The 21,099-nt window shown below is 41.7% G+C and overlaps 1 protein-coding gene across 2 annotated transcripts in view; it reads right to left on the bottom strand.

Moving 5' to 3' along the window:
- Positions 1 to 947: 947 nt before the first annotated feature.
- LOC113512642 (protein bark beetle) overlaps positions 948 to 21,099 on the bottom strand; it is a 40,624-nt gene continuing 20,472 nt past the window's right edge. Inside the window, exons 2-14 of one of the 2 annotated variants that reach the window (XM_052898594.1) lie at positions 18,784 to 18,947; positions 12,358 to 18,572; positions 11,919 to 12,130; positions 11,661 to 11,796; positions 10,395 to 10,614; positions 9,548 to 9,673; positions 9,086 to 9,112; positions 5,205 to 5,466; positions 4,355 to 4,559; positions 3,773 to 3,905; positions 3,425 to 3,545; positions 2,776 to 3,343; positions 948 to 2,061 (exon numbers count right to left, since the gene is read on the bottom strand). In XM_052898594.1, coding sequence (XP_052754554.1) covers positions 1,877 to 2,061; positions 2,776 to 3,343; positions 3,425 to 3,545; positions 3,773 to 3,905; positions 4,355 to 4,559; positions 5,205 to 5,466; positions 9,086 to 9,112; positions 9,548 to 9,673; positions 10,395 to 10,614; positions 11,661 to 11,796; positions 11,919 to 12,130; positions 12,358 to 18,572; positions 18,784 to 18,947 — 8,574 coding nt within the window. In that variant the 3' untranslated portion in view covers positions 948 to 1,876. The remainder of the gene's footprint in view (positions 2,062 to 2,775; positions 3,344 to 3,424; positions 3,546 to 3,772; positions 3,906 to 4,354; positions 4,560 to 5,204; positions 5,467 to 9,085; positions 9,113 to 9,547; positions 9,674 to 10,394; positions 10,615 to 11,660; positions 11,797 to 11,918; positions 12,131 to 12,357; positions 18,573 to 18,783; positions 18,948 to 21,099) is intronic. The other variant, XM_052898595.1, reaches the window with a different exon arrangement.

Here is a 21,099-nt window from a genome sequence, read left to right as displayed (position 1 = left end):
CCCACTTATAGTTTTATTATTAATACAGTCCATTATAAATAAAAATTAAAAGTACTGAGGGTACGCACTATACTTATAAATATAGAATTACCTTTTTCCTTGATTTAGTGCGTGCTCTGACAGTGCTTAGGCAACATCTAAGAAAATTGGTTTTTTTATTTCGCATCCTTTATAATATATATATACTGTTTAAAAAATTTGGAAACGGTCATATTATGTGTTTGGGTGCCTCCATAGGTACTAAATATAACTTAGCGGTATGGACAAGTGCATGGTAGGTCAAGGAATCCAAAAAATATTTATTGTTATTGTGATACATACCTAGTATTATATAGTGCTGTTTTTATTTTATTTTAATTCATGATTTTCGTTATATGAAGACTTTTTTTAGGTAAAAAATTCTGAGACTTTTATGCAGTGAAATCGTCATTAATTCACCCATGTCTTGAAATTTGCAGTATCTATAAATTTTATTATAATAGGGCAAAATTCAGGATATGGCCTGGGATAAAGCTGACTGGAAGAAAATGCATGAATTAATCGCACCGACAAGAGAAAACTCTTAAATGAAAAGAAAGAGGGGAAAATATTCCAAGTGCATGGATTTCACTTTTTTTGCAACATAGAATGACAAACACGATGACGTCGCCTATAGTCACGAACAGCAACATTTGATACGATATAAAATACCGTGACACCCATTATACATTAATTTTTTTATATTGGTGATGAAAAATGGTAACCGTCGCATATAGACATGAGCAGTACCATGGACATAATACCAGTGTATACTGTTTCGCCCATGATACCTCCAATGGATTGCAATTCCTGAGGACTTCGCTGTTATTCTTCTGTATATAGGAAATTATATATACATATATAGAACCGCCTGGTTCTAATAATAATCGAAGTTATGGGTACAATCTCGTACAAATAAAACACATTAATGTATCAAATAACTTTTTCGGTTTTATTTTGGCGTCTATGACATTGTCATATTCTAAAATTGTAAAAGAAAAAAGTCATTATATTATTTTGAAAAAGTACATAGAGTTTATTCACAGCTTATATGTGTAAATAAAGTTACAGTATAAAAATAAGAGGTAAAATACATTGAGTGATGTAAAATGTTTTACTTAAAATAGAAGAAAAATAGAAAAAAAAAACTTAATGTCAATAAACATATCCATTAGGTATATATATGTACATGGACTCGGAATGTGTGTCAGTAAGCGCTAGGGACTTATTATGCTAGCTATGATTATTTATTCATAGAACAAATATTTCATATAATATATGGTCAACATTAAACATTTCTCTAATTATATGTATATAAACATCGGGACGGACGACGTAACTTAATATTAAAGTATTGCAATAGGAATCATTGCACAGGTAATGTATCGGTTCGTCGAGCTCGGACATTTACCTACAGAAATATCGCACCTGCAGAGAAGACCACACGAGTAAGGCTTTTTTAAATTTATTTTATTTTTAAAAATAAAATATTGAGATCGTATATTCTCTGTCTATAATATATAATATATATATATATATATATATATATATATATATATATATATATATATATATAGCTTTAAAATATGTATAAATATATCTCCTCGTTATATAAAGTATGAGTGCGTAAGTACATAGAAACGCAACAGGAATGTTCAAGTACAGTCAAAAACCTAAGGCACTCGTTGGAAATGTTAGATGGGAAAGAATACAATTGTTCTAGTAAGACACCTCCGTTCACGCTCAGTCTTTTCATTGCTTTACTATTACAGTTTTTAATACTCGTCGGCGCGCAGCGTCGTCGAGTCGAGTCAGCAGGGACGTCTATAGGCCGTGCGGACCCGCGCACGACGCAATACTACATGGAAGTCTCCAGAGGCTGGCTGTAGGACCGCGCGGCGTCGGCCAGCGGCAGCGGGCTGCAGTCCGAGTCCTCGCACTCGAAGTTGGTCTCCAGCAGCGCCTCGGACCGCGCGCGGGACGGCGGCGGCACGCCGGCCTCGTCCACGCCGCCCGCGCCGACCGCGCCGACCGCCGCCGCCGCTGTACACGCGCCGCTCGGTTATAAACATATGTCAACTATTCACTGCCTCGACTGTGACGCATCATTTTCTATGTCTACAATTTTGATTCGATAATGCAACAAAATTATTATTACGACGATAACATTTTGGTTTTAGAGATACATTTAGGAAACGACACCTCGGAATCGATACCACTATTGATACTTTGAAATCATCACGATCATTTCAACCATTACATATTCATTGCTGGACATAAGCCTCCCTGTTCGGGGATTTTGCACGCTTGTGTTATTACGCTTGGCAGGCGAATTAGCGACCACAGTTAGACTTTGGAAATGTTTTAAAAGAAACGCTGCTGTCCACCCTTCGCCCTCCCTTAGTCGCCTCTTACGACACCCACGGGAAAGGTAGGGGTGACCTGTTCAATGCCGGGATCATACGGCCAACTGTTTACATATATAACTATAATCTACGAAGCCCGTACATTTTCATATTAAAAACATTTTGAATTTCGCGATCTTCAATAGTGGTAATAAATTACATTCCCATCGTCAGAAACAATCTGTCATCTAGGTGACCTCGCAGCCGTCGCAACTATACAGTACCTACCACAGGAGTGGCTCTACTTAGCCGCAGTTCCTCGTCAGACGGGCGTACCTCGACGATGGAGTAAAAAGTTTCATCGTATCTTTCTTTCAAGAAATTGAAAGTCAACAGCAGATAAGGAACTTACGGATTCCGTTGGTCCTCTGACCGAACGTAGTGGGCGCGGCGGGCGGCGGCTGGTCCGGCAGCCGCGACCGCAGCTCCATCAGGAACGCCAGCTTCGGCTGCTGGCCGACCACGCACGCGGGGGCTCCGTAGGGCCCGTACACCCTGTCCTCTCTGTCGGCCGGGCGGCCCGCGGCCCTCAGCGGCAGCGTGTCGGAGGTGAAGTAGTGGTCGGCGGGCGGCCGCGGCAGGATGGGCATCTCCTCGGTGGCCACGGTGTTGATGGAGGGCGCCTCGCTGGCCGACTCGGACGCGTCCTTGTAGCCCTGGTTCCTGTACGCGAGCTCGAACAGCCCGCTGTTGTTCTGCGGCACCGAGTACTCCGGCGAGGCCGGCTTCTTCATGAACGTGCTCTGCTTGAGCTGCATCACGCCGGGGCTGGGGTTGTGCGCCTCGTAGATATCGAAGCTCTGGTTGTCCTCCATCGACGAGTTGAACTGGCTCTTCTCCATCGACTCCATAGACGTGGTCGACGTTAGCATCTTCCGATAGTCGGAGCCCTTGGTCAGTGTCTCCGTGGATCGCGTGCTCTGTAAATCAACGTTCGTATTGTAATATAAACTCGAATCTTTTCCATTAGACGTACATAATGTAAAGTGTTTAATACTCACCATTTGTGCTAATTTCCGCCTGTACGCCGTGTCCGGGAAGCCTCCGTTGATGCTGCCTATGGAGCGGACCGAGTGCAACGACTGCCGGATCGAGTTACGACGCTCCAACCTTTGTAAATGCCTACACAACATTTAATGAAAATATAAGGATAAATTTACAAAAAAAAAAATATATTTTAAAATACGAATCATCGTCAAGAGTGGGGAAAAATACAAATGTATTTATGTTTATTCGATTTTGGAATAAAATTACTCTTTTATGGTCACGTGTAGAGCGCTCACGGCACGTATATTTTTTAATAACTCCCTGTTCGTTCGGTGACCTATCGATGTGGTAGTAGTTCGCACCTATGCTTGGACTTGGAGTACCAGCAGACCAGCGCGGCGCCGACCAGCAGCAGCGCGGCCGCCAGCAGTCCCATCAGCGCCAGCGTGAGCTCGTCGTCGCGCCACGACAGCGGGTCGATCGAGATGCGGGGGTCTGCAAGCGCACCGTCCATTACCACCACCGGTTCCTCGCCGCCTCTCCACCTTTCACTATTCAGTGACTTACGTACTTCGACATAGCCATAAATAATTAGGTCTTAATACCAAAAAATGTTTCACACATATTTGAAGTTTACATTTATTTGTTTCCATCATCGTCATCTCAGCCGTTAACTGTGCACTGCTTAGGCTTAAACATAGGGGGATCCTACTGGGGGGATCTGCAGTATGGCTGTTATATAATCAGCAGGTTGGCTTTGGTGATGTTTAAAAGAGGGATGCTGCTGCCCATCTCTCAACCATTATGTTACCTTAGTCGCCTCTTCCGGCACCCACGGGAAAGAAGGGGCGGCCTATTCTATACTGGGACTATGAGAATATGTTTGTGCCAGTAAACTACTCGGTGCGACGACAGAGCCGAGAGTCTGCCGGTTATGAACTGACCGATTTCACATATGAAGGGGTTCTTCTGGTTGCAGTCGGTGACGTCGACGGAGGAGGAGGCGAAGGAGGTGCAGCGCGAGACGTAGTCGATGTGGTTGACCCACACGCGGTCGGCGTCGCCCGGCCGGCCGCCCGCCGCCGCCACGAACGAGTACAGCTCCGCGTAGTCGCCGCTCGTCACGTACGGCAGCGACGCGTTGTCCGACTGCAACCCGAATGCAATGCAATGCAACCCTGTCTACGCTACTGGCACACCGGGGGGACTAGTTTCAGTCGCTGAATCTGGTACTAGTGTGTTTTTCTTCTTAGTTATATGTTTCTATATATTATAATTTTTGCTAAGAATTTAAAACTTATTCTGATTTTAAAAGATGTTTCCGAATTAAAGAAAAAAGAAGTGTCAACAAATTGATAAAATATTTTTGAAAGAGGTGACTTTGTACAAAAGTCAATTGCTTGGGTACCTCTGTCCTATTCATGTTACAACCGTGAAGCAGTTGTGTTTGCATGGCTGTGTTTCGGTTTGAAGGGTGGAATATGGCTTGAATTTACTGGGTACAGAGGAATAACATCTGAGTCCTCAGGAATGGCAGCGCATGGGGGGTATCATGGGCGAAACAGTATACTCTGTTATGTCCATGGTACTGCTCATGTCTATAGGCGACGGTTACCACTCGCCATCAGGTGGGCCGTCAGCCTGTTTGCCATTCTAAGTCGTATAAAAAAAAATTGAAGGGAGGTTTCATTTTTTTATATTTATTACTTCAGAAATAGTTTACTCGTAAGTTGTTTTGTGTGTTTTTGTCGAGAGGACGCAAGCGTATAGTGGTGGGTGAGGTCGGTGGCGCACCAGGCAGAAGGCGCGCGCGGCGGCGTAGGTCATGGGCGCGGCGACGTAGGCCAGGCAGGCGCCGCGCACGGCGGCCCAGGCGGGCGGGCACTTGCCGCCGGCCAGCAGGCTGCGGTTGTCGGCGCGGAACGGCAGCAGCTGCACGGCCAGCAGCCGCGCGCAGTCGCCGCGCTCGCGCACGCGGCCCGCCACGGCCGCCGCGCTGCCGCTGCCCCAGTAGTTGTGCGCCGCCTCCACGCGCCACCGCCACGCCTCGCCCGCGCTGCGGCCAGCGTAACACACGACCTCTCATATCTATCCTAGTCCATGTTTTAGTAACATAAACCTACACGAAACAACCCCACTTTTATAACTTTTTACTGTGGTAGAGCCACGCTGTAATCCTATATGGTATTGCAGCATGAATGGGCCGGCTCGACCGGGGAAGTACCACACCCTCACAGAATACCGACGCTAAGTGGTTGCACTTTTAGTGCGATCACATTCCGTATGGTGAGTGAGGGAGTCTGGAGGCCCATCCCATTCCCATCCCATACCCATCCCTTTCCTATTCCCAAAATTTCGCTCTTTGGAACCAAGGGCAAACGAAGCAAGATTTCTACGGCATCCCCTTCGCTCAATGTGAGCTTCTGCAACATCAGGTGATTACATTCTAACCTAAACGCTGTCCACCACCACCTAGAAACGGCGCGGCCGGCATTGCTCTTTCTAACGGAGACACAGATATCCTTTCCAAACGAAACTTCATATCTGACGTACCCGGGCTATAAACTTGAACATAGTTTTGTTTCGCGTGCCGGTGTATGCGCGTATGTCAGAGAGGATATCTGCTGTCGCCGCCTTGGAACTCTTGAAGGAACGGACCTGTCTATTTTATGGCTGCGCGTAGACTGCAATGACCATCCCCGTGTCTATGCATGCCTATACAGGTCCCACAGCGCTAACATCGAATCCGACCAACTCATTGAGCACGTCCAAATGGCTACAGATTCCCTGCTCGAACAGATTCCTTCCGCTGAATTCGTGATTCTTGGCGACTTTAATGCCCACCATACCGAATGGCTTGGTTCACGTACAACCGACTATGCAGGAAGATCTGTTCATGACTTTGCTTTGGCTTATGGTCTGATGCAGCTTGTTTCCTTGCCCACGCGAATACCTGATGTGTTGGACCACCTTCACTGCTGGACCTTCTGCTGACCACCCACCCAGACAACTATGCGATTTCCGTCGAAGCTCCGCTTGGATCGTCGGATCACTGTCTGGTGCGGAGCGAGGTGCCTCTCATGAGTCTGATTTCACCACGTTCTACGGGTAGACGTCGTTTTTGGCACTACAGGTCGGCAGACTGGGATGAGATGCGGATTTTTTTCGCATCTTACCCATGGAGGCAGGTTTCTTCGCACTGGGGGACCCCGACGCCATCGCCAATTCCATCGCCGATGTGGTGCTTCAGGGAATGGAATTATTTATTCCTAACTCTGTGGTACCTGTCGGTGGGAAATCCCAGCCCTGGTATGAAGCCTCTTGTAGATTAGCATCTCGCCTGAAGCAGGAGTGCTTCCTAGCCTGTGCCAAAGGTGTGGCGTCGCGAGATCCTTACATCAGTGCCCTTAAAAAGAAGTATAACTTTGCCCCTAGGTCCTTCAAAAGAGTTTTGGCCACAGCGAAGTCAGAGCATATTGGTAGAATTGGCAAGAGATTGGCCAGTTTACCTTCGGGATCTCGAGCTTTCTGGTCTCTTGCCAAAACTGCACAAGGGAATTTCTGTCAGTCATCTTTTCCACCATTGCGTAGGGAGGATAACTAGTTGGCTCTGAACGCCGAAGAGAAGGCCGATCTCCTTGGATCTCTCTTTGCATCAAACTCGACGTTGGATGACGGGGAGAAACTACCGCCGACCATCCCGCGTTGTAAGAGCTCTATGCCGGATGTTAAATTCACGCAAAGATCAGTGCGTAGAGCACTTCTCTCCCTTGAAATCCATAAGTCGAGTGGGCCCGATGGCATTTCTCCAATTGTGCTCAGGACGTGCGCACCAGAGTTGGCTCCGGTTCTTACGCGTCTTTTTCGTCTCTATTATTCATCAGGTATAGTCCCAAAGTTTTGGAAGACTGCTTTGGTGCATCCGATCCCTAAAAAAGGAGACCGCTCAGATCCAGCTAACTATAGGCCCATAGCTATCACTTCCTTATTCTCGAAAGTCATGGAATCAGTTATTAACGATCAACTGCTCCGGTACCTAGAGGATCGCCAGCTGATCTCAGATCGCCAGTACGGCTTTCGACGGGGACGCTCGGCTGGTGATCTTTTAGTTTATTTAACACACCGATGGGCGGTGGCAATCGAGAATAAGGGAGAGGCCTTAGCTGTTAGTCTGGATATTGCGAAAGCCTTTGATCGGGTGTAGCAAAGGGCACTAATCTCAAAACTACCTTCGTTTGGGTTGCCTGCGAGATTGTGCAGTTGGGTCGCCAGCTTTCTTAAGGAACGTAGCATTAAGGTCATAGTCGACGGAGCATGCTCTGATTTAAAACCTGTGAATGCTGGTGTCCCGCAAGGCTGTGTACTATCTCCGACACTGTTTCTTCTGCATATCAATGATATGTTACAGATCAGTGATATTCATTGTTATGCAGACGACAGCACAGGAGATGCATTATACACCGGTCGTGCAAAGATCTCGATACCGATGAGTTCCGGAACAGACTTGTGTCTGAAATCGAAACTTCACTCGATAAAGTTTCGATCTGGGGTGAACGCAATCTTGTCCACTTTAACCCTAAGAAGACACAAGTCTGCGCGTTCACCGAAAAAAAGACACCGTTTGTCGTATCTCCTCACTTTCAGGGCACTTCCCTTGATAATAAGTCGAGTCTGGAGATTCTTGGCGTCGATATATCTAGCGACGTCCAGTTTTGCGGTCATCCGGAGGAAAAAGCTAAGATAGCTTCCAAAAAGTTGGGGGTGCTCAAAAGGGTGAGACGGTATTTCACGCCAGAAAACCGCCTAAAACTGTATAAAGCTCAAGTGAGGCCACACATGGAATACTGTTCTCACCTGTGGGCAGGAGCGCCACAGTACCAACTCCTTCCGTTAGACCGCATTCAAAGTCGGGCAGCTCGAATTGTTGACGATCGGTGTCTTACTGTCCGGCTCGACCCACTGAAACTGCGTAGAGATGTTGCATCTCTGTGCATCTTCTACCGAATTTATCATGGGGAGTGCTCTGAAGAATTGTTTGGATTGATACCTGCTGCAGATTTTCACCATCGTACAACCCGCCATAAACTAAAATTTCATCCCAACCATCTGGACGAGTGGCGGTCCTCCACCGTGCGTTTTTCAAGGCACTTTCTCCCACGCACAACCACTCTTTGGAATCAACTTCCAGCAGCAGTATTTCCGAACCGATACGACAACATAACCTTCAAGAAAAGAGCATATTCCTTTTTAAAAGGCCGGCAGCACACCTGCAATGCCGTAGGTGTTGTGGGTGACCATGGGTGGCGGTAGTCACTTACCATCAGGTGAGCCGCATGCTCGTTTGCACCTTGTTGTAAAAAAATAATAATAATAAATTAACCTGCTAGTCAATAAATATCATGTATTTTGAATAAAAATATAAGTAGGGCAACTACTCGTTGACTGAAAATCACACACTAGACGTAATTTTATATTGAAATTGTAAAATTAGCATGCCAAAAATATAACTCCATTTTAATATGCCCACCCCGTCACTTACTCTAATATCAAAATCCACTTGTTATTGACGAAAAGCATGCAACGTAGTAGTAGAAATACTATCAACGTTCATAGTTTCTAATCACTTATAACTAAACATTAAATATTAATTTATTGCATTCATCCTGTAGACTCACCTCGCGCCGGCAGAGTTATAGTCAAAGCTATGGGTCCGGGGCGGCCATGCAACACAAACATGCAAATAAACAATTATTATTATTATTACATAATCGTAACATGCTCCTTGCATTTTAATAACATGACAATAATGTAGAAATTCATGCAACTCACAATACTGTATTCAATTATTGGTAACAATACTATTTTGTCATTCACAAACTTGCAATCCTTATAAAATATTTTTTAACTTTGCTGTAGCAGGCGCAGAATAACTTTAACTGCGCCCGTTTTGAAATTTTACCAGTCGAACAATAAAATATTAAAATCATAATAAAAATTATGTGTAACCGTATTAGATGGAGAGGATTGCTAGTAATGGGAACTAATGATCAAGTAATGTTAACAGTAATGGTCCCCCTGGAGGCTATCGTGATTAGGTATGGCGTCGCTAGTCGCCATAACTAGCACGGCACACTCACATGGAACTGTTGACGGTGATCATCTCGTAGTCGTTGTCGGGGTTGTCGAAGATGTTGTCGACGTAGCGCTGGCCGGCCGTGCCCGCCACCACGGTGGCGCGGCCCTCGCGGTCCACCGCGTAGTTGCTGTCGATGCACTTACAATCAGCTCAACGCACAACCACGCATCTATATCTATATTCGTGTGCGCGCACAAATTGCATGAGCACGACATGATAGGATTGTACGTGCATTGTGCCATTCGTTAATTGAAATATTAAGTAAATCAGCATTTATCTACGGAGTCGACTACTCAGTGATTTCGGAAAGTTTATTTAGAATTAACCCTATGCACTCGTGATTATACTTTAGAAAGTTAGTAAATAACTTGGAATTTTTTTTTCATGTTCGATCAGTATGAATTTGTTTGTATGGAAATGTGTTCCAATGTAACTAGAAGGTTCACCAAGCTTAAATCAGAAATTTTAAAATATACACCCTGAATACACCCTTTGGCCTGGGATGGGAATGTGGCCAATAACGATAAAACGACTGATGTCCCCCGTACGGGGACATACGAGTGCAAAGGGTTATGAGTAGATTTATCAAAATTCACATTTCGAACTATGGCAATGACGGTCTTTCTATAAAAATACTTCCCTTATATTTACTGAATATAAGGGTTTTATTATATTATATATAATAAAAGCCTTATATTCAGTGAATTTTCATTAATGATGTCATTACATTATATTTTGTTAGCAATAGTATTTTATATAATTAGCTCAGCCACACTATAGAAGAGAGAATGCGTGTGCTGCACTGCGGCGGGGAGGGTAAGGCTAGGCAGAGTGAGCCGGGTACGCACTGGTAGAAGCCGTTGTGCGCGGTGGTCTGGTAGACGGGCAGGCGCACGCGCTGGAAGCCGGCCACGCGCAGGATGCGGCGGCCGCGGTTGCGGTGCACGTAGTTGTGCGAGAAGTTGGACACCACCTGCTGCAGCACGATGACGTCCCAGTACTCGGCGCGGTTGCGCGTCAGGTAGTTGCTGTACACCGTCACCTCCTGGTACGGGGACGACTGTCGCCCTGCAACCATAACACACATCACACCACTCAACAATACACACATATTTATACCATATATACATATTGTATGGCAAACTTGTCGAGTTCTACACACTGTTTATATTGTAAATATTTTTATAATAATTAGCAAAATACAATTAATGCTATTTTAATAAAAAAAAAAAAATAATATTTACATACATCGAAATATTAATGGACTTCTTGGGCCAAATCAAGCAAATACAATGTCGACTGAATGTTGAATGTTTTTCATAATTAATCGCAGATTTTCAACTGATTCATATTTAGGCCATACAAAATTAAAAATATGCATCTATATGCGCAAAATAATATATAATTTAAATTTAACGCTACTTACGTGAAGGTGATAATGATCTTTTCGCATATTGACTTGGTAAGTAACACTCGTTGCTAATATAGGTCTATTAACCTACGATAAACCTATATTAGCAACGAGTGTTGCTAATCTAGGTTGATATAACATATCTTATAATCTCGATATTTCCTTGTTATATAAGCTTATTTTAACATTTTTCATATATTAAATATTTTTGACAATATTCACTCAGAATAGCGGCTTCTCTACGATTGCCGCGTTCCTTTTTTGAAGGTTGGACTCGGTCACACTTGCGAACGAGTTCTATTTGAAGGGCTGGTTCCCTGTTGTAGTCACAACGATTGATCTATTTTTATCACCCAGCCGAAGTGGCTAGATGATTATTATTTATTTAATTATATTTTACAATCTTATACTATTTTGGTATTCACACAATATTAAAAACCTATAAAAGTGGAGTTTCTAGTTACTATAGTGATGGTATAAGAATACAGTACATCAGAAGCGAATACGAGAATAAATCGAGATATAAAAGTGCAAGAGAATTTGTATTTAATGTGAAATTTTATCTACAAATTCATCCTCCTATTATGGGGAGAGATTTGTAGTCAGCAGCAGTGGAGGTACGAATGATAACGACTTGAAATACCGATTAATATACAAAACGACAACGCAGACAAATAGAGCAGAATGCTATGTAGGTGGGTACCTTCAACCCGGAGGCAGGGCAGGTCGTGGTTGTCGTAGAACAGGTTGTTGTGTATCCAGCCGCGCAGCGACGTGGCCGCGCCGCGCGAGTCGGCCCGCACCAGCAGCCCGCCCACGTTGTCCTGCACCAGGTTGTTCTGCAAACGCGGCACGATATCACCTATGTGACCGTTATCTATTCTAAATCGCGAACAGTCTGCGAGGGCTGTAGTGGCGCCAGCACGTCAATTTACTTCCGTTCTATGGCACTCGCCCTCACCTTAAACACCAGGGTCTGCGTGTTCTGCACGTCGATGGTGACGGCGGCCTGGCAGGTGGTAAAGTTGCCGTACAGCTTGAGACAGTTGCTCTTGATCTCGTTCCGGATGATGGCCACCATGGGGTTCACCTCGCCCACCGACTGGTACGTGATCGCGCCGTCCCTGTTGTACGTCAGTTCGCTGCTCGATATATTGTGCTGCACGTCGCGATCTGGAACACGACAACACGAATACACGTATACACGATCATTTCATTTTATTGATTTTACAATAAAAGACAAATTGTTTGAAAAACAATATTATAGTAGTACATGTTCGAAGATTTAAAAATTCAATTCACGAGCAAATAAACAATTATACAACTAAAGAACGAAAAATATCCTAGTCGTTGAAGGTGATGTTGTGAGTTTCATAAGGTAGAGCGAGATAAATACTTACTGAATCCAATAGCAGATATAGGCAGAGTGACGATCTCGGCGATGAATCCGTGCACGGAGGCGGCGCCGTTAGCGAACAACTTGACGCTAAGGCTGGGGCCGCTGGTACGGAACAGTTTCTTCTCATCGGGGGAGCCGTTCTCCAAGTAGCCGATCTGCGGGGCTGTAATATTGTAAATATCTCCATCGTACAGAGTCAATGAATCGCGTTTCCCATAGTTCGTTGTATGGTTGAACAAATTAAACTGAAGTAATCTAAAACCAAAGGGCTTAACCCTAAATGCACTCTTGAATATTTTGACACAGTTCACTGGATTGTTGTCGTATTTGTAGTACAAGAGTACTCTCTCTTCCACTGTTACCATCTTCGTACTGTCACAGATGTCTATGAGCGAGAACATGTGGTATGGAAGATTCAAATCTTTTAACGGGGTGAAACTGGACTCGTCGGATTCTCTACCCTCTCCGTTAAGCGATATGGCACTAATGCCTTCTCCCAGCGTATCGTTGATTGTGTTAAACCTTATATGAATAGAGTCGGTGGGCGATATGATATTGATGCCGTGGTGGGCACATTGACTAATGTTAACGTTCTGTATAGTGGGATTTTTCGTAATACTCTGGACGGCGGGAGACTTTTCATTGTGTAGCACGCCAGCTCCGACGATGTGCACGTGTAATAAAGAGCTTTCCTCCTTCTTCATTGTCTCATGCGTGTGGTGATCATGAATTCTATGCTCGTACAGTGAAAACTCAAATTCTGGATTGGCAAAACGAATACCGCCCCAGTATTCTAAATTTTCATCCAGATTTCTTGTTCCACAATGAATGAATACAAAATTAGAATCCCATTTGCATTCATGCTTATGGCCGTACAGTTGTCCGTTCAGTCTGATAGGACAGTCTTCATATCGATCTTCGGTACCGATACATTGTAAAGGCTCAGGCCAAGACCAAATACGTGACAGAGAGTTGCTATGGTACTCCACGCGCCGGTCGTGAGCAAAGAATACATTTATCGGATCGAAGCCTAACTCACGACATACCACTTGAGCGTTTCTCTCAGTAAAACGATTATCACACATCGGAACCCACTGAAGTGTTGTCCGATTGTAATATTCCAAAAACCCTTCATTGTTTCGTTCTACTATATTATCGTTAATTGTGCAGTTTCTGCCGGTACACAGTCTTATAGAATTTTGAACTATGAAATTTTCTAATTGTCTTTTATGTTTGTGACGAATAAACGAGTACTGACTGACTTCTCGTTTTTCGATTCTGTTTATTTCACTGTCAGTTGAAGGAGTTAGTGGTCTCATTATGATTGGCGTCTGGCTGCTGCCGATCGCATAAAGTGTTCCCATTACCAATATACCAACATTTGGTGCAAATTCCAATATCACACCTGGATTGATAGTCAGTTTTACATCAGGCATTACGGTAATATCACCTCTGACTATGTATGGAGCAATACGACCTTCCAATGTAAGATCAGAAGTTAAACGCCCTCCCAGCTCATTCGTGTCTACATCTGTCACAGGGCTAAATGTCGCTGAAAGGCTCGAATCAAAGTTATCTTCGAGTAGATATGGCAAGTAGTTGGCAATTGCGTGATTGTTCCAGTCATCAAAATCAAAAATTTGTTTCTTAATTTGCATTTCATCCGTACTACCCCACCAATTTTCAGTGACATATAAAATATTATTGATTTTCGCTGTTTTAATACCAGCCAATAGGGTGTATGACAAATCGTTATTTCCAAATAAATTCCTTTTAACTTCTACTTTCTGTATTCCCTTAAAACCTACAACATATGTTGGTTCTGTACGTCTCATCAAAGAACTACGGACCAGAGTAGCCGAATTTCTATTATTCTTAACTTGATTGAAAGAAAAAACCGCTTTCACCAATCCCATAATTTCGCTTTGACTGTCCATGAAAAACTGCACCATAAACTGTCCATTATTTCTCTCAATCAAATTACCCTCAATTTTCATCTTCTTTTCCATTCCTCTAATCGCCACAAGACCAGTTTTGCAATTATTATCTGTAAATATGTTTCTTGTCATATTAACTTCAGCAAAATGACCGTCTATCACTAAGGCAAAATTATAATTGTTTCTCCACGTATTATTATGCATATAAACAGAATGTGTAAAATTTTCGTTGTATTGCCACGCATAAGGCAAGGCGACATCGAACCCTCCAAACTTATTTCTCTCTATAGTATTATCTTGCAGAATATAATGATACAAATTGTTTGAACTCCTCAAATCTCTAGCGAAATGATAAATTCCTTTTCCGTTATCTGTAATCAAACTGTTGTTGATCATTATGGTAATTTCAGTAATATTGCTATCATGAATGTCCCAAAACGGAGTGTTAACATACACAGCTTCTTCTTTGTTGTGTGCTATCTCACAATTAAATAGCTTAATACTTTCATTTGCCTTTCGTAGAAAGTGATCGCCGAGTTCATTTAAGTAACGGTTGTAGTAAAGTGCCTTAATACCTTTGGTGTTTCCCTTTATTCTTGAATTAACAACCTGCAATATCGGTACAGGTCCTTTCACGATTCTATTGCGAAGATTTTGTACTGGTGCAGTAATTGCACTCACGACTAAAACTACGCCACCGAGCGCTGCGACACCACTTTCATATACCAACACTACTCCAAAACTATTGCTGGTTGTTGGAAATGTTGATAAGTCACGATCAAGACACCATTTAGTACTTCCTTCGTTAATATTTTGAGAATCATAGATACAAATGCTCTCTGTAGAGAAATTATGTATCGGATTTAAAAGCTGAAGTCCAAGTACATATCCTGGGTTGCATTTGATATTATATGTTTTGATTTTGTTTTCTCCATAACGTTTAGTAAAAACTAAATGTCTTGTTTCACCATTGACCAAACTAATATCAGTTTCGTATTCAGGAATCATTATCGGTTGATAGTTAAATTCGTCCACATTAAAGCCAGGATCTAAATTGAACCAACCAGCTAATTCTCTCTGCTGTAAAGCAGTCAAATGAGGATTATGTGAAATTCCTGCAATGTTGTTATTTTCAATTACTGAGCCATAAACTTTTAGACCTAGCTGCTTAAAACTAATACCGCTTCCTCTATTATTACTGAACTCTGAATTTCTAACAGTATTTACAGCGTCAGATCCATATAAATCTGAATATAAGATTCCAAGTCCATCATGGTAATTATTTATTATCTTAACACTTTCTAAGCCATGACGAGAAAAATCCATTTGAAGTGCTGGTTTAAAAGCATTAGACGAATAATCTAAAAGACCGGCTTTTTCTATAGTCACATATTGTAAGTCAGTTCTTTCTGAAATTACACTGAATCTAATTCCGGCCCAACTAGTTTCATAGCATCTTATTCCGACGTCATTTTCGTGAGTACAGGAATTTTCAAAGTGATTTCTAGTTTCTGCTTTACATTTTGTAATATCATTATCTAATTCAGTACATTCTACATTTGACAAAATTATATCTTCTGTAACACCTGCAGATGGTATTTCATTGGGTTCTAAGTACCAGTCATCTGGGTTTAAAGCAAGGCCAAGTTGATTACAAACTAAAGCAGCATTGATGATGTTCCACCTATAATTGCACACAGTGCCCCATTTATCATCAATTCTAACTTGTAATCTGCCTTCATGTTGTGTTCTTCCTCCCAGAAGTCTTATAGGAACAATGGGTTCTGAGTAACTAGGGGTGGTTGGGGCGAATTCTGTATCAGTCTCATAAATACTGTCATTGCTCATAATTATCTCATCTTTGAGCGTAAACGTTATATCGTTTGGTCGTTTACCTCTAGCGTCAAGTTTTCCTGCAACTATCATTCCAATCGCAGGAGGAAATTTCAAAGTCACGCCGGATTGAATAATGAGTTTACCTCCTGGCCGGATATTAATATCTTTATCAACGTCATATTCTCCTTGTCTGAGTATTTCTATACCCTCCACTTCTCCTCCAACAACAAATGTTCCTGGCACATTAAATTGCGGAACATACAGTGAATTATAATTGATCTGTGTTGCTCCAGGGTTACTACTATGTAATAAATAAGGCATATAAATAATCTTAGCTAAATTATATCTGTCTTTTCTATGGAATAGTCTATTATATACCTTTTCTTCTTCACCAAAGCCAAGCCAATTATACGTACAATTCAAAATTTTACTCTGATCTTCAACATGAGAGCCTATTTCATATTGAGCTTCTGGGTTATTGATTATATTTCTGAAGACATCAATATTACTCGAAGCCAAAACTATCGTTGCCGCTACTCTGCTTCGGGGCGTCAATCGAGAAGCTATACCTTCCAGAGGCTCGAAGGCCTCCCTTACCTTATTTTCTCTTAAATAATTTCTGGTAAATAATATATACTGAATATCACTATAGGGCGACAATCCAAGATTCACTACAAATGGACCTCGATTACCGAAGAAATAATTATGTTGTATACTAAATTTTGCCGGCAGAATTTCAAATTCTTCTAAATACTTCCCTTCTATTCGATTCATTATAACTATTGCGCCATAATTTCCATGCTCAAAATAGTTATATTCAATTTTACCAAGGATATTTAAAGCTGGCTGAATTTTCAACGGGACTCTCTGATTTTGATAAAATCTATTGTGTCCTATTTGTAAGTGAAGCAACTTAGATGGGTTATTAAATCTCCAGCATGTGGATATGTCTATAGTGCTTTCGACGCTTGTATTGAACCAATTACCAGTAATATTGAGCCAACTATCACCACAGTAGTTTCCGTGTAGTATACCAACATCAAGATTTTTAAATATTTCAGAGTACTCTATAACCGTAGTTTGATTGATTGGTACGTATTCAGTTTCTTTAGTATTATTTAGCCATACTGCAAGACCATAACCTTGATTAGAGCTTAAAATGCTTCTTGATATGTTTCTATTGCCCCCAGTCACCGTTATATTAATTCCGTCTCCTTGATTGAATGATATTCTGCTCTCAGTTACATTAACGTCGCCTGCCCCACTCACAACTTGAAGACCAGCGACATGGTTATTATTAGATATAGACGTACGATGAATATGAATTTGTGATCTTAGATTTTCAATGACTACGCCTCTACCATTATTGTCAGATATTATGGTGTCTGTTACATTCAAATCGTATGTTTTAGTGACGCCTGATACTAATCGTAGAAAACCTACAATATCAGTTCTAGTATCAGCTCGAAATCTCACGAACATTCTGTTTCTAGTGGATGTAACACTTTGCGGTCGTGTGTAATTTCTTATACTAAACGACAGCAATAACTTATCTTCTGTACTTAAACCGTCATAAACAAATATTTCCCCTGTATAGTTGCGGTTAGTCATAATGTTAATAAAGCTTAAAGTAAGAACGTGGTCAGATCTAGTATAAAATTTCTGACTACAATCTCTTGCCATGTTTGAGTATCGAGATTGCTCTATAGACATTTGTATTGGGAATGTTTGGCTTGGAGTAGAAGCCAGTGTACATAGGTCGAAAACTTCGCTTCTATCAAATCTCTCATCAATATTCATCTCATGAACCACGTACTTGACACCATCGCCTCCGTTGTCATGTATCAAGCAATTTTCGATCCTGGCCATGCCGTACGTGGAGTTCACATATACACCATAACCTCTATTGTTTTGTATCGTGCAATTATTTATTATTACTGGAGCGTTGGGTGACGTCACATTTATAGCGTTAAAAGCAGAGTTAGATATTTCAATGTCCTCCATGGTAGGTGGGACCCCTATAATGTCTAAAGCGCTAGTCGCATTGTTTCCTCTACCTAGTCCTGCGTTTTTTATTGTTACATGCGCCAGCCTTGACATGGAGGTGGGAACATACAGTGTATTAGTGGCCGTCAGCACTCTTTCGTACACAGCGTTTTCAAATCGAATTCCTCGCCAGTGTCGCGCAGATGTTCCTAGTTCATTATCGTCATGATGCGGTAGACACTGAATGCCCAGATCTGGATGGTAGTCGCACACTCCCGAGCCAAGTTGTCTGGAATTCCAGTCGCACTGAAATATGTCATACTCGGTGCCTTTGCATTTTGGTTCTTCGAATAACAGTCTCGCACGACGACCGGGCTGCCGATCCATCCAATTGTAGAACGAACCACCCATAAAACCCAACTGTCGACACGCCGTCTCCATGTCGTTTATTGTCCAACTGAAATAAACAGATTCTATAATCAGAATTAAACAGTATACAAACTTCATGACCATAAGAAAGATAAGAAAAATATAAATTAATAAAAATAACAATTTAAATTAAGTTACACCCGTAGGACTCCCGCTGTAAATCAGCGCTGTAACTCCTCGGGTGCAGCATAACACAGAGTGGGGACCATTAATAAAAATAAATAACAAATAATACTTACTTCCTAGAATTTGTGCACACGGATCGCCACTGGCCTTTATGTAGAATTTGTACTCTCCCCGCTAGAATCGACGGCCCGTCTACTAGACGTATGTCGGGAATTGGTTTCGCTAACTTGACTGGATCTTCTGTACTGGTAAATGTGATTCCGTTTTGATGATGGCCCTAAAAAAAAGAAAAATTCTTTATGGAGAGTTTTTATAAGTTTACATTTGTCTATTCGATTGTAACATCGTAGGTGACGAATTACTAAAATGTTAAACTTAATTTCGCTTGAAATTATTTTACTGCGATAATATTTTCTGTATAAAGACGTAAGAATCCCCGCCAGGAAACCTGTTTATCGCCGCTTTTCCATAGTAAATAAAGTACCTATATACGAACTTGGCATCTTGGATAATTGGTTCCATATAAATAATTCATATCTATGATTGAACTGAATGTTGAAACGGTGAAATTCATCGTGGATGCATCTGTCAATTTTCGCCCGAATATTATAGAATTGCAAAGGAAAAGAGGTAATTTGACGGTACTGTATATTTAGTTGCGTTGCAAATTGCAATCGCAACCCGTTATGGAAGTACTCGATTTTCCACGTGAATACAATTCTATTGTTCATTTCGCAAGAGATCAATTAAACAGACAATAAGTGACAGTTGACCAACTGGCGTCGTGCAGGGGGCGAACGGTGAATGGACGGACGTGCGAATCCAGTGCCGGGTTTGAGCAATAAACATCGAATTAAATCACTGGCTGCCATGACCGAGCTTACCCAGTTCAGGCGTAGCCGATTGGAGATAGTTTGTTTCAGAAAAACAATTGAGATTAGCGGCTGAGAAAATCACCAGACGTTTTCTAGTTTCTCAAATGTTTTTATGACTATATTTCCATAAAAGTACGTAAGTATATAATATTACAGGAACTTGGGGTTACGATTGGTGACAGTCGCCAAATAAAAGTTAACATTTTTGATAGTAATGAAATGCAGAGCTAACTGATATACTCGTACATATATGATTCAAACACATCAGCTCTGCATAAGAGTGGATAGCAATTGAGTGAGTATTACGATCATGGACATATAAAATAGTGTGATTATAAATTTAAAAAGTAAAATAACGGCTTGCCAGCTGACAACTAAAGTCATAGTGGGAGTCAACAAACATCCAAAGATGTCTATATGACATCAGCGATCGGTGACGGTGACGTGACAGTGACGGTAAGTGAGCGGCCGACGCGGCGGCTCACACGGTGTACACGGGACATCCACGCGCAAATACGCCCTTGCACTCCGGTGCAGTCAGTCATTATGGCTTCCTGTACATTCAGCTACCCCATTCACGCGGTCACGAACCACTGCCTCCCCTTCGTCTCGCGTAACGGTTGTTTAGACGCTTGATGTGATGTAATTTATGATTAGGGCCGTTGTATGGACCACTCGAACAGCACCTTCGCACATGGTCACTGCACCTCTATGGTGATGTCTAACTAGACATGATGCCACTACGAATCATGATACATCATCTGGCTATCAAAGTAGCTTCAATTAGACCAGTATTTATTTATTTATATTTTTGCACAATTTAAAACAAGTCTACAAGATGGACTTAATGCCTGATCGCATTCTCTACCAGTCAACCGTTACGATAAACAGAGAGAGTAAATGGCGGTACATTTATTTAACAAAAACAATTTATGAATTAAATAAATAGTTTGAGAGATAACAACAGTAATAACAACATTTTAAGATAAATAAACATACAAACACAAAGAATGATATACTTACAAAAATTATACAAACATAAATCACATATTTTTTTAATGCAATACAATACATATATAAATAACTATACATATTAATATAATAAATATATGAGTCATGGCTAATCATACAATAGTATAGATGGAAGCTCTTCATTGTTATCAGATTTGAAGTGGTGTTCACGAAGGGAGTTTTTGAAAGAAAATTTAGTTAGTTGTTGGTTGAATTTATGTTTAAACTAAACTTAAAAGATAAAGAAATCAATTAAAGAAAGAGTAAAATAGCTATAAATTGTCTTATTCTTCTCAAATATTATGAACGATCGACGAGTATGTATGTTGTTGCAATTTAGTATTATTGATATAATGTCGTTATGATCGCCGGTCGTTGGAGACACATTCCAATACAATGCTAGTCGCGTCCTGTACTGTTCGCCAAGGATACGTGATAGTATCCACATGGAATACATTATGAGAGACGCTAGTCCATTTATATTACATAAATACAGGTACACTTTATAGAAACAATTTGTGACGGCAACATTTTAAAGTAAAA

The sequence above is a fragment of the Galleria mellonella genome, unplaced genomic scaffold (assembly GCF_026898425.1).
Source record: "Galleria mellonella isolate WM207_F2 unplaced genomic scaffold, CSIRO_AGI_GalMel_v1 utg4535, whole genome shotgun sequence".
Taxonomy (NCBI): Eukaryota; Metazoa; Arthropoda; class Insecta; order Lepidoptera; family Pyralidae; genus Galleria; species Galleria mellonella.
Note: the sequence above shows the minus strand (reverse complement) of the source record. Positions and strands in the feature narration are given on the sequence as shown.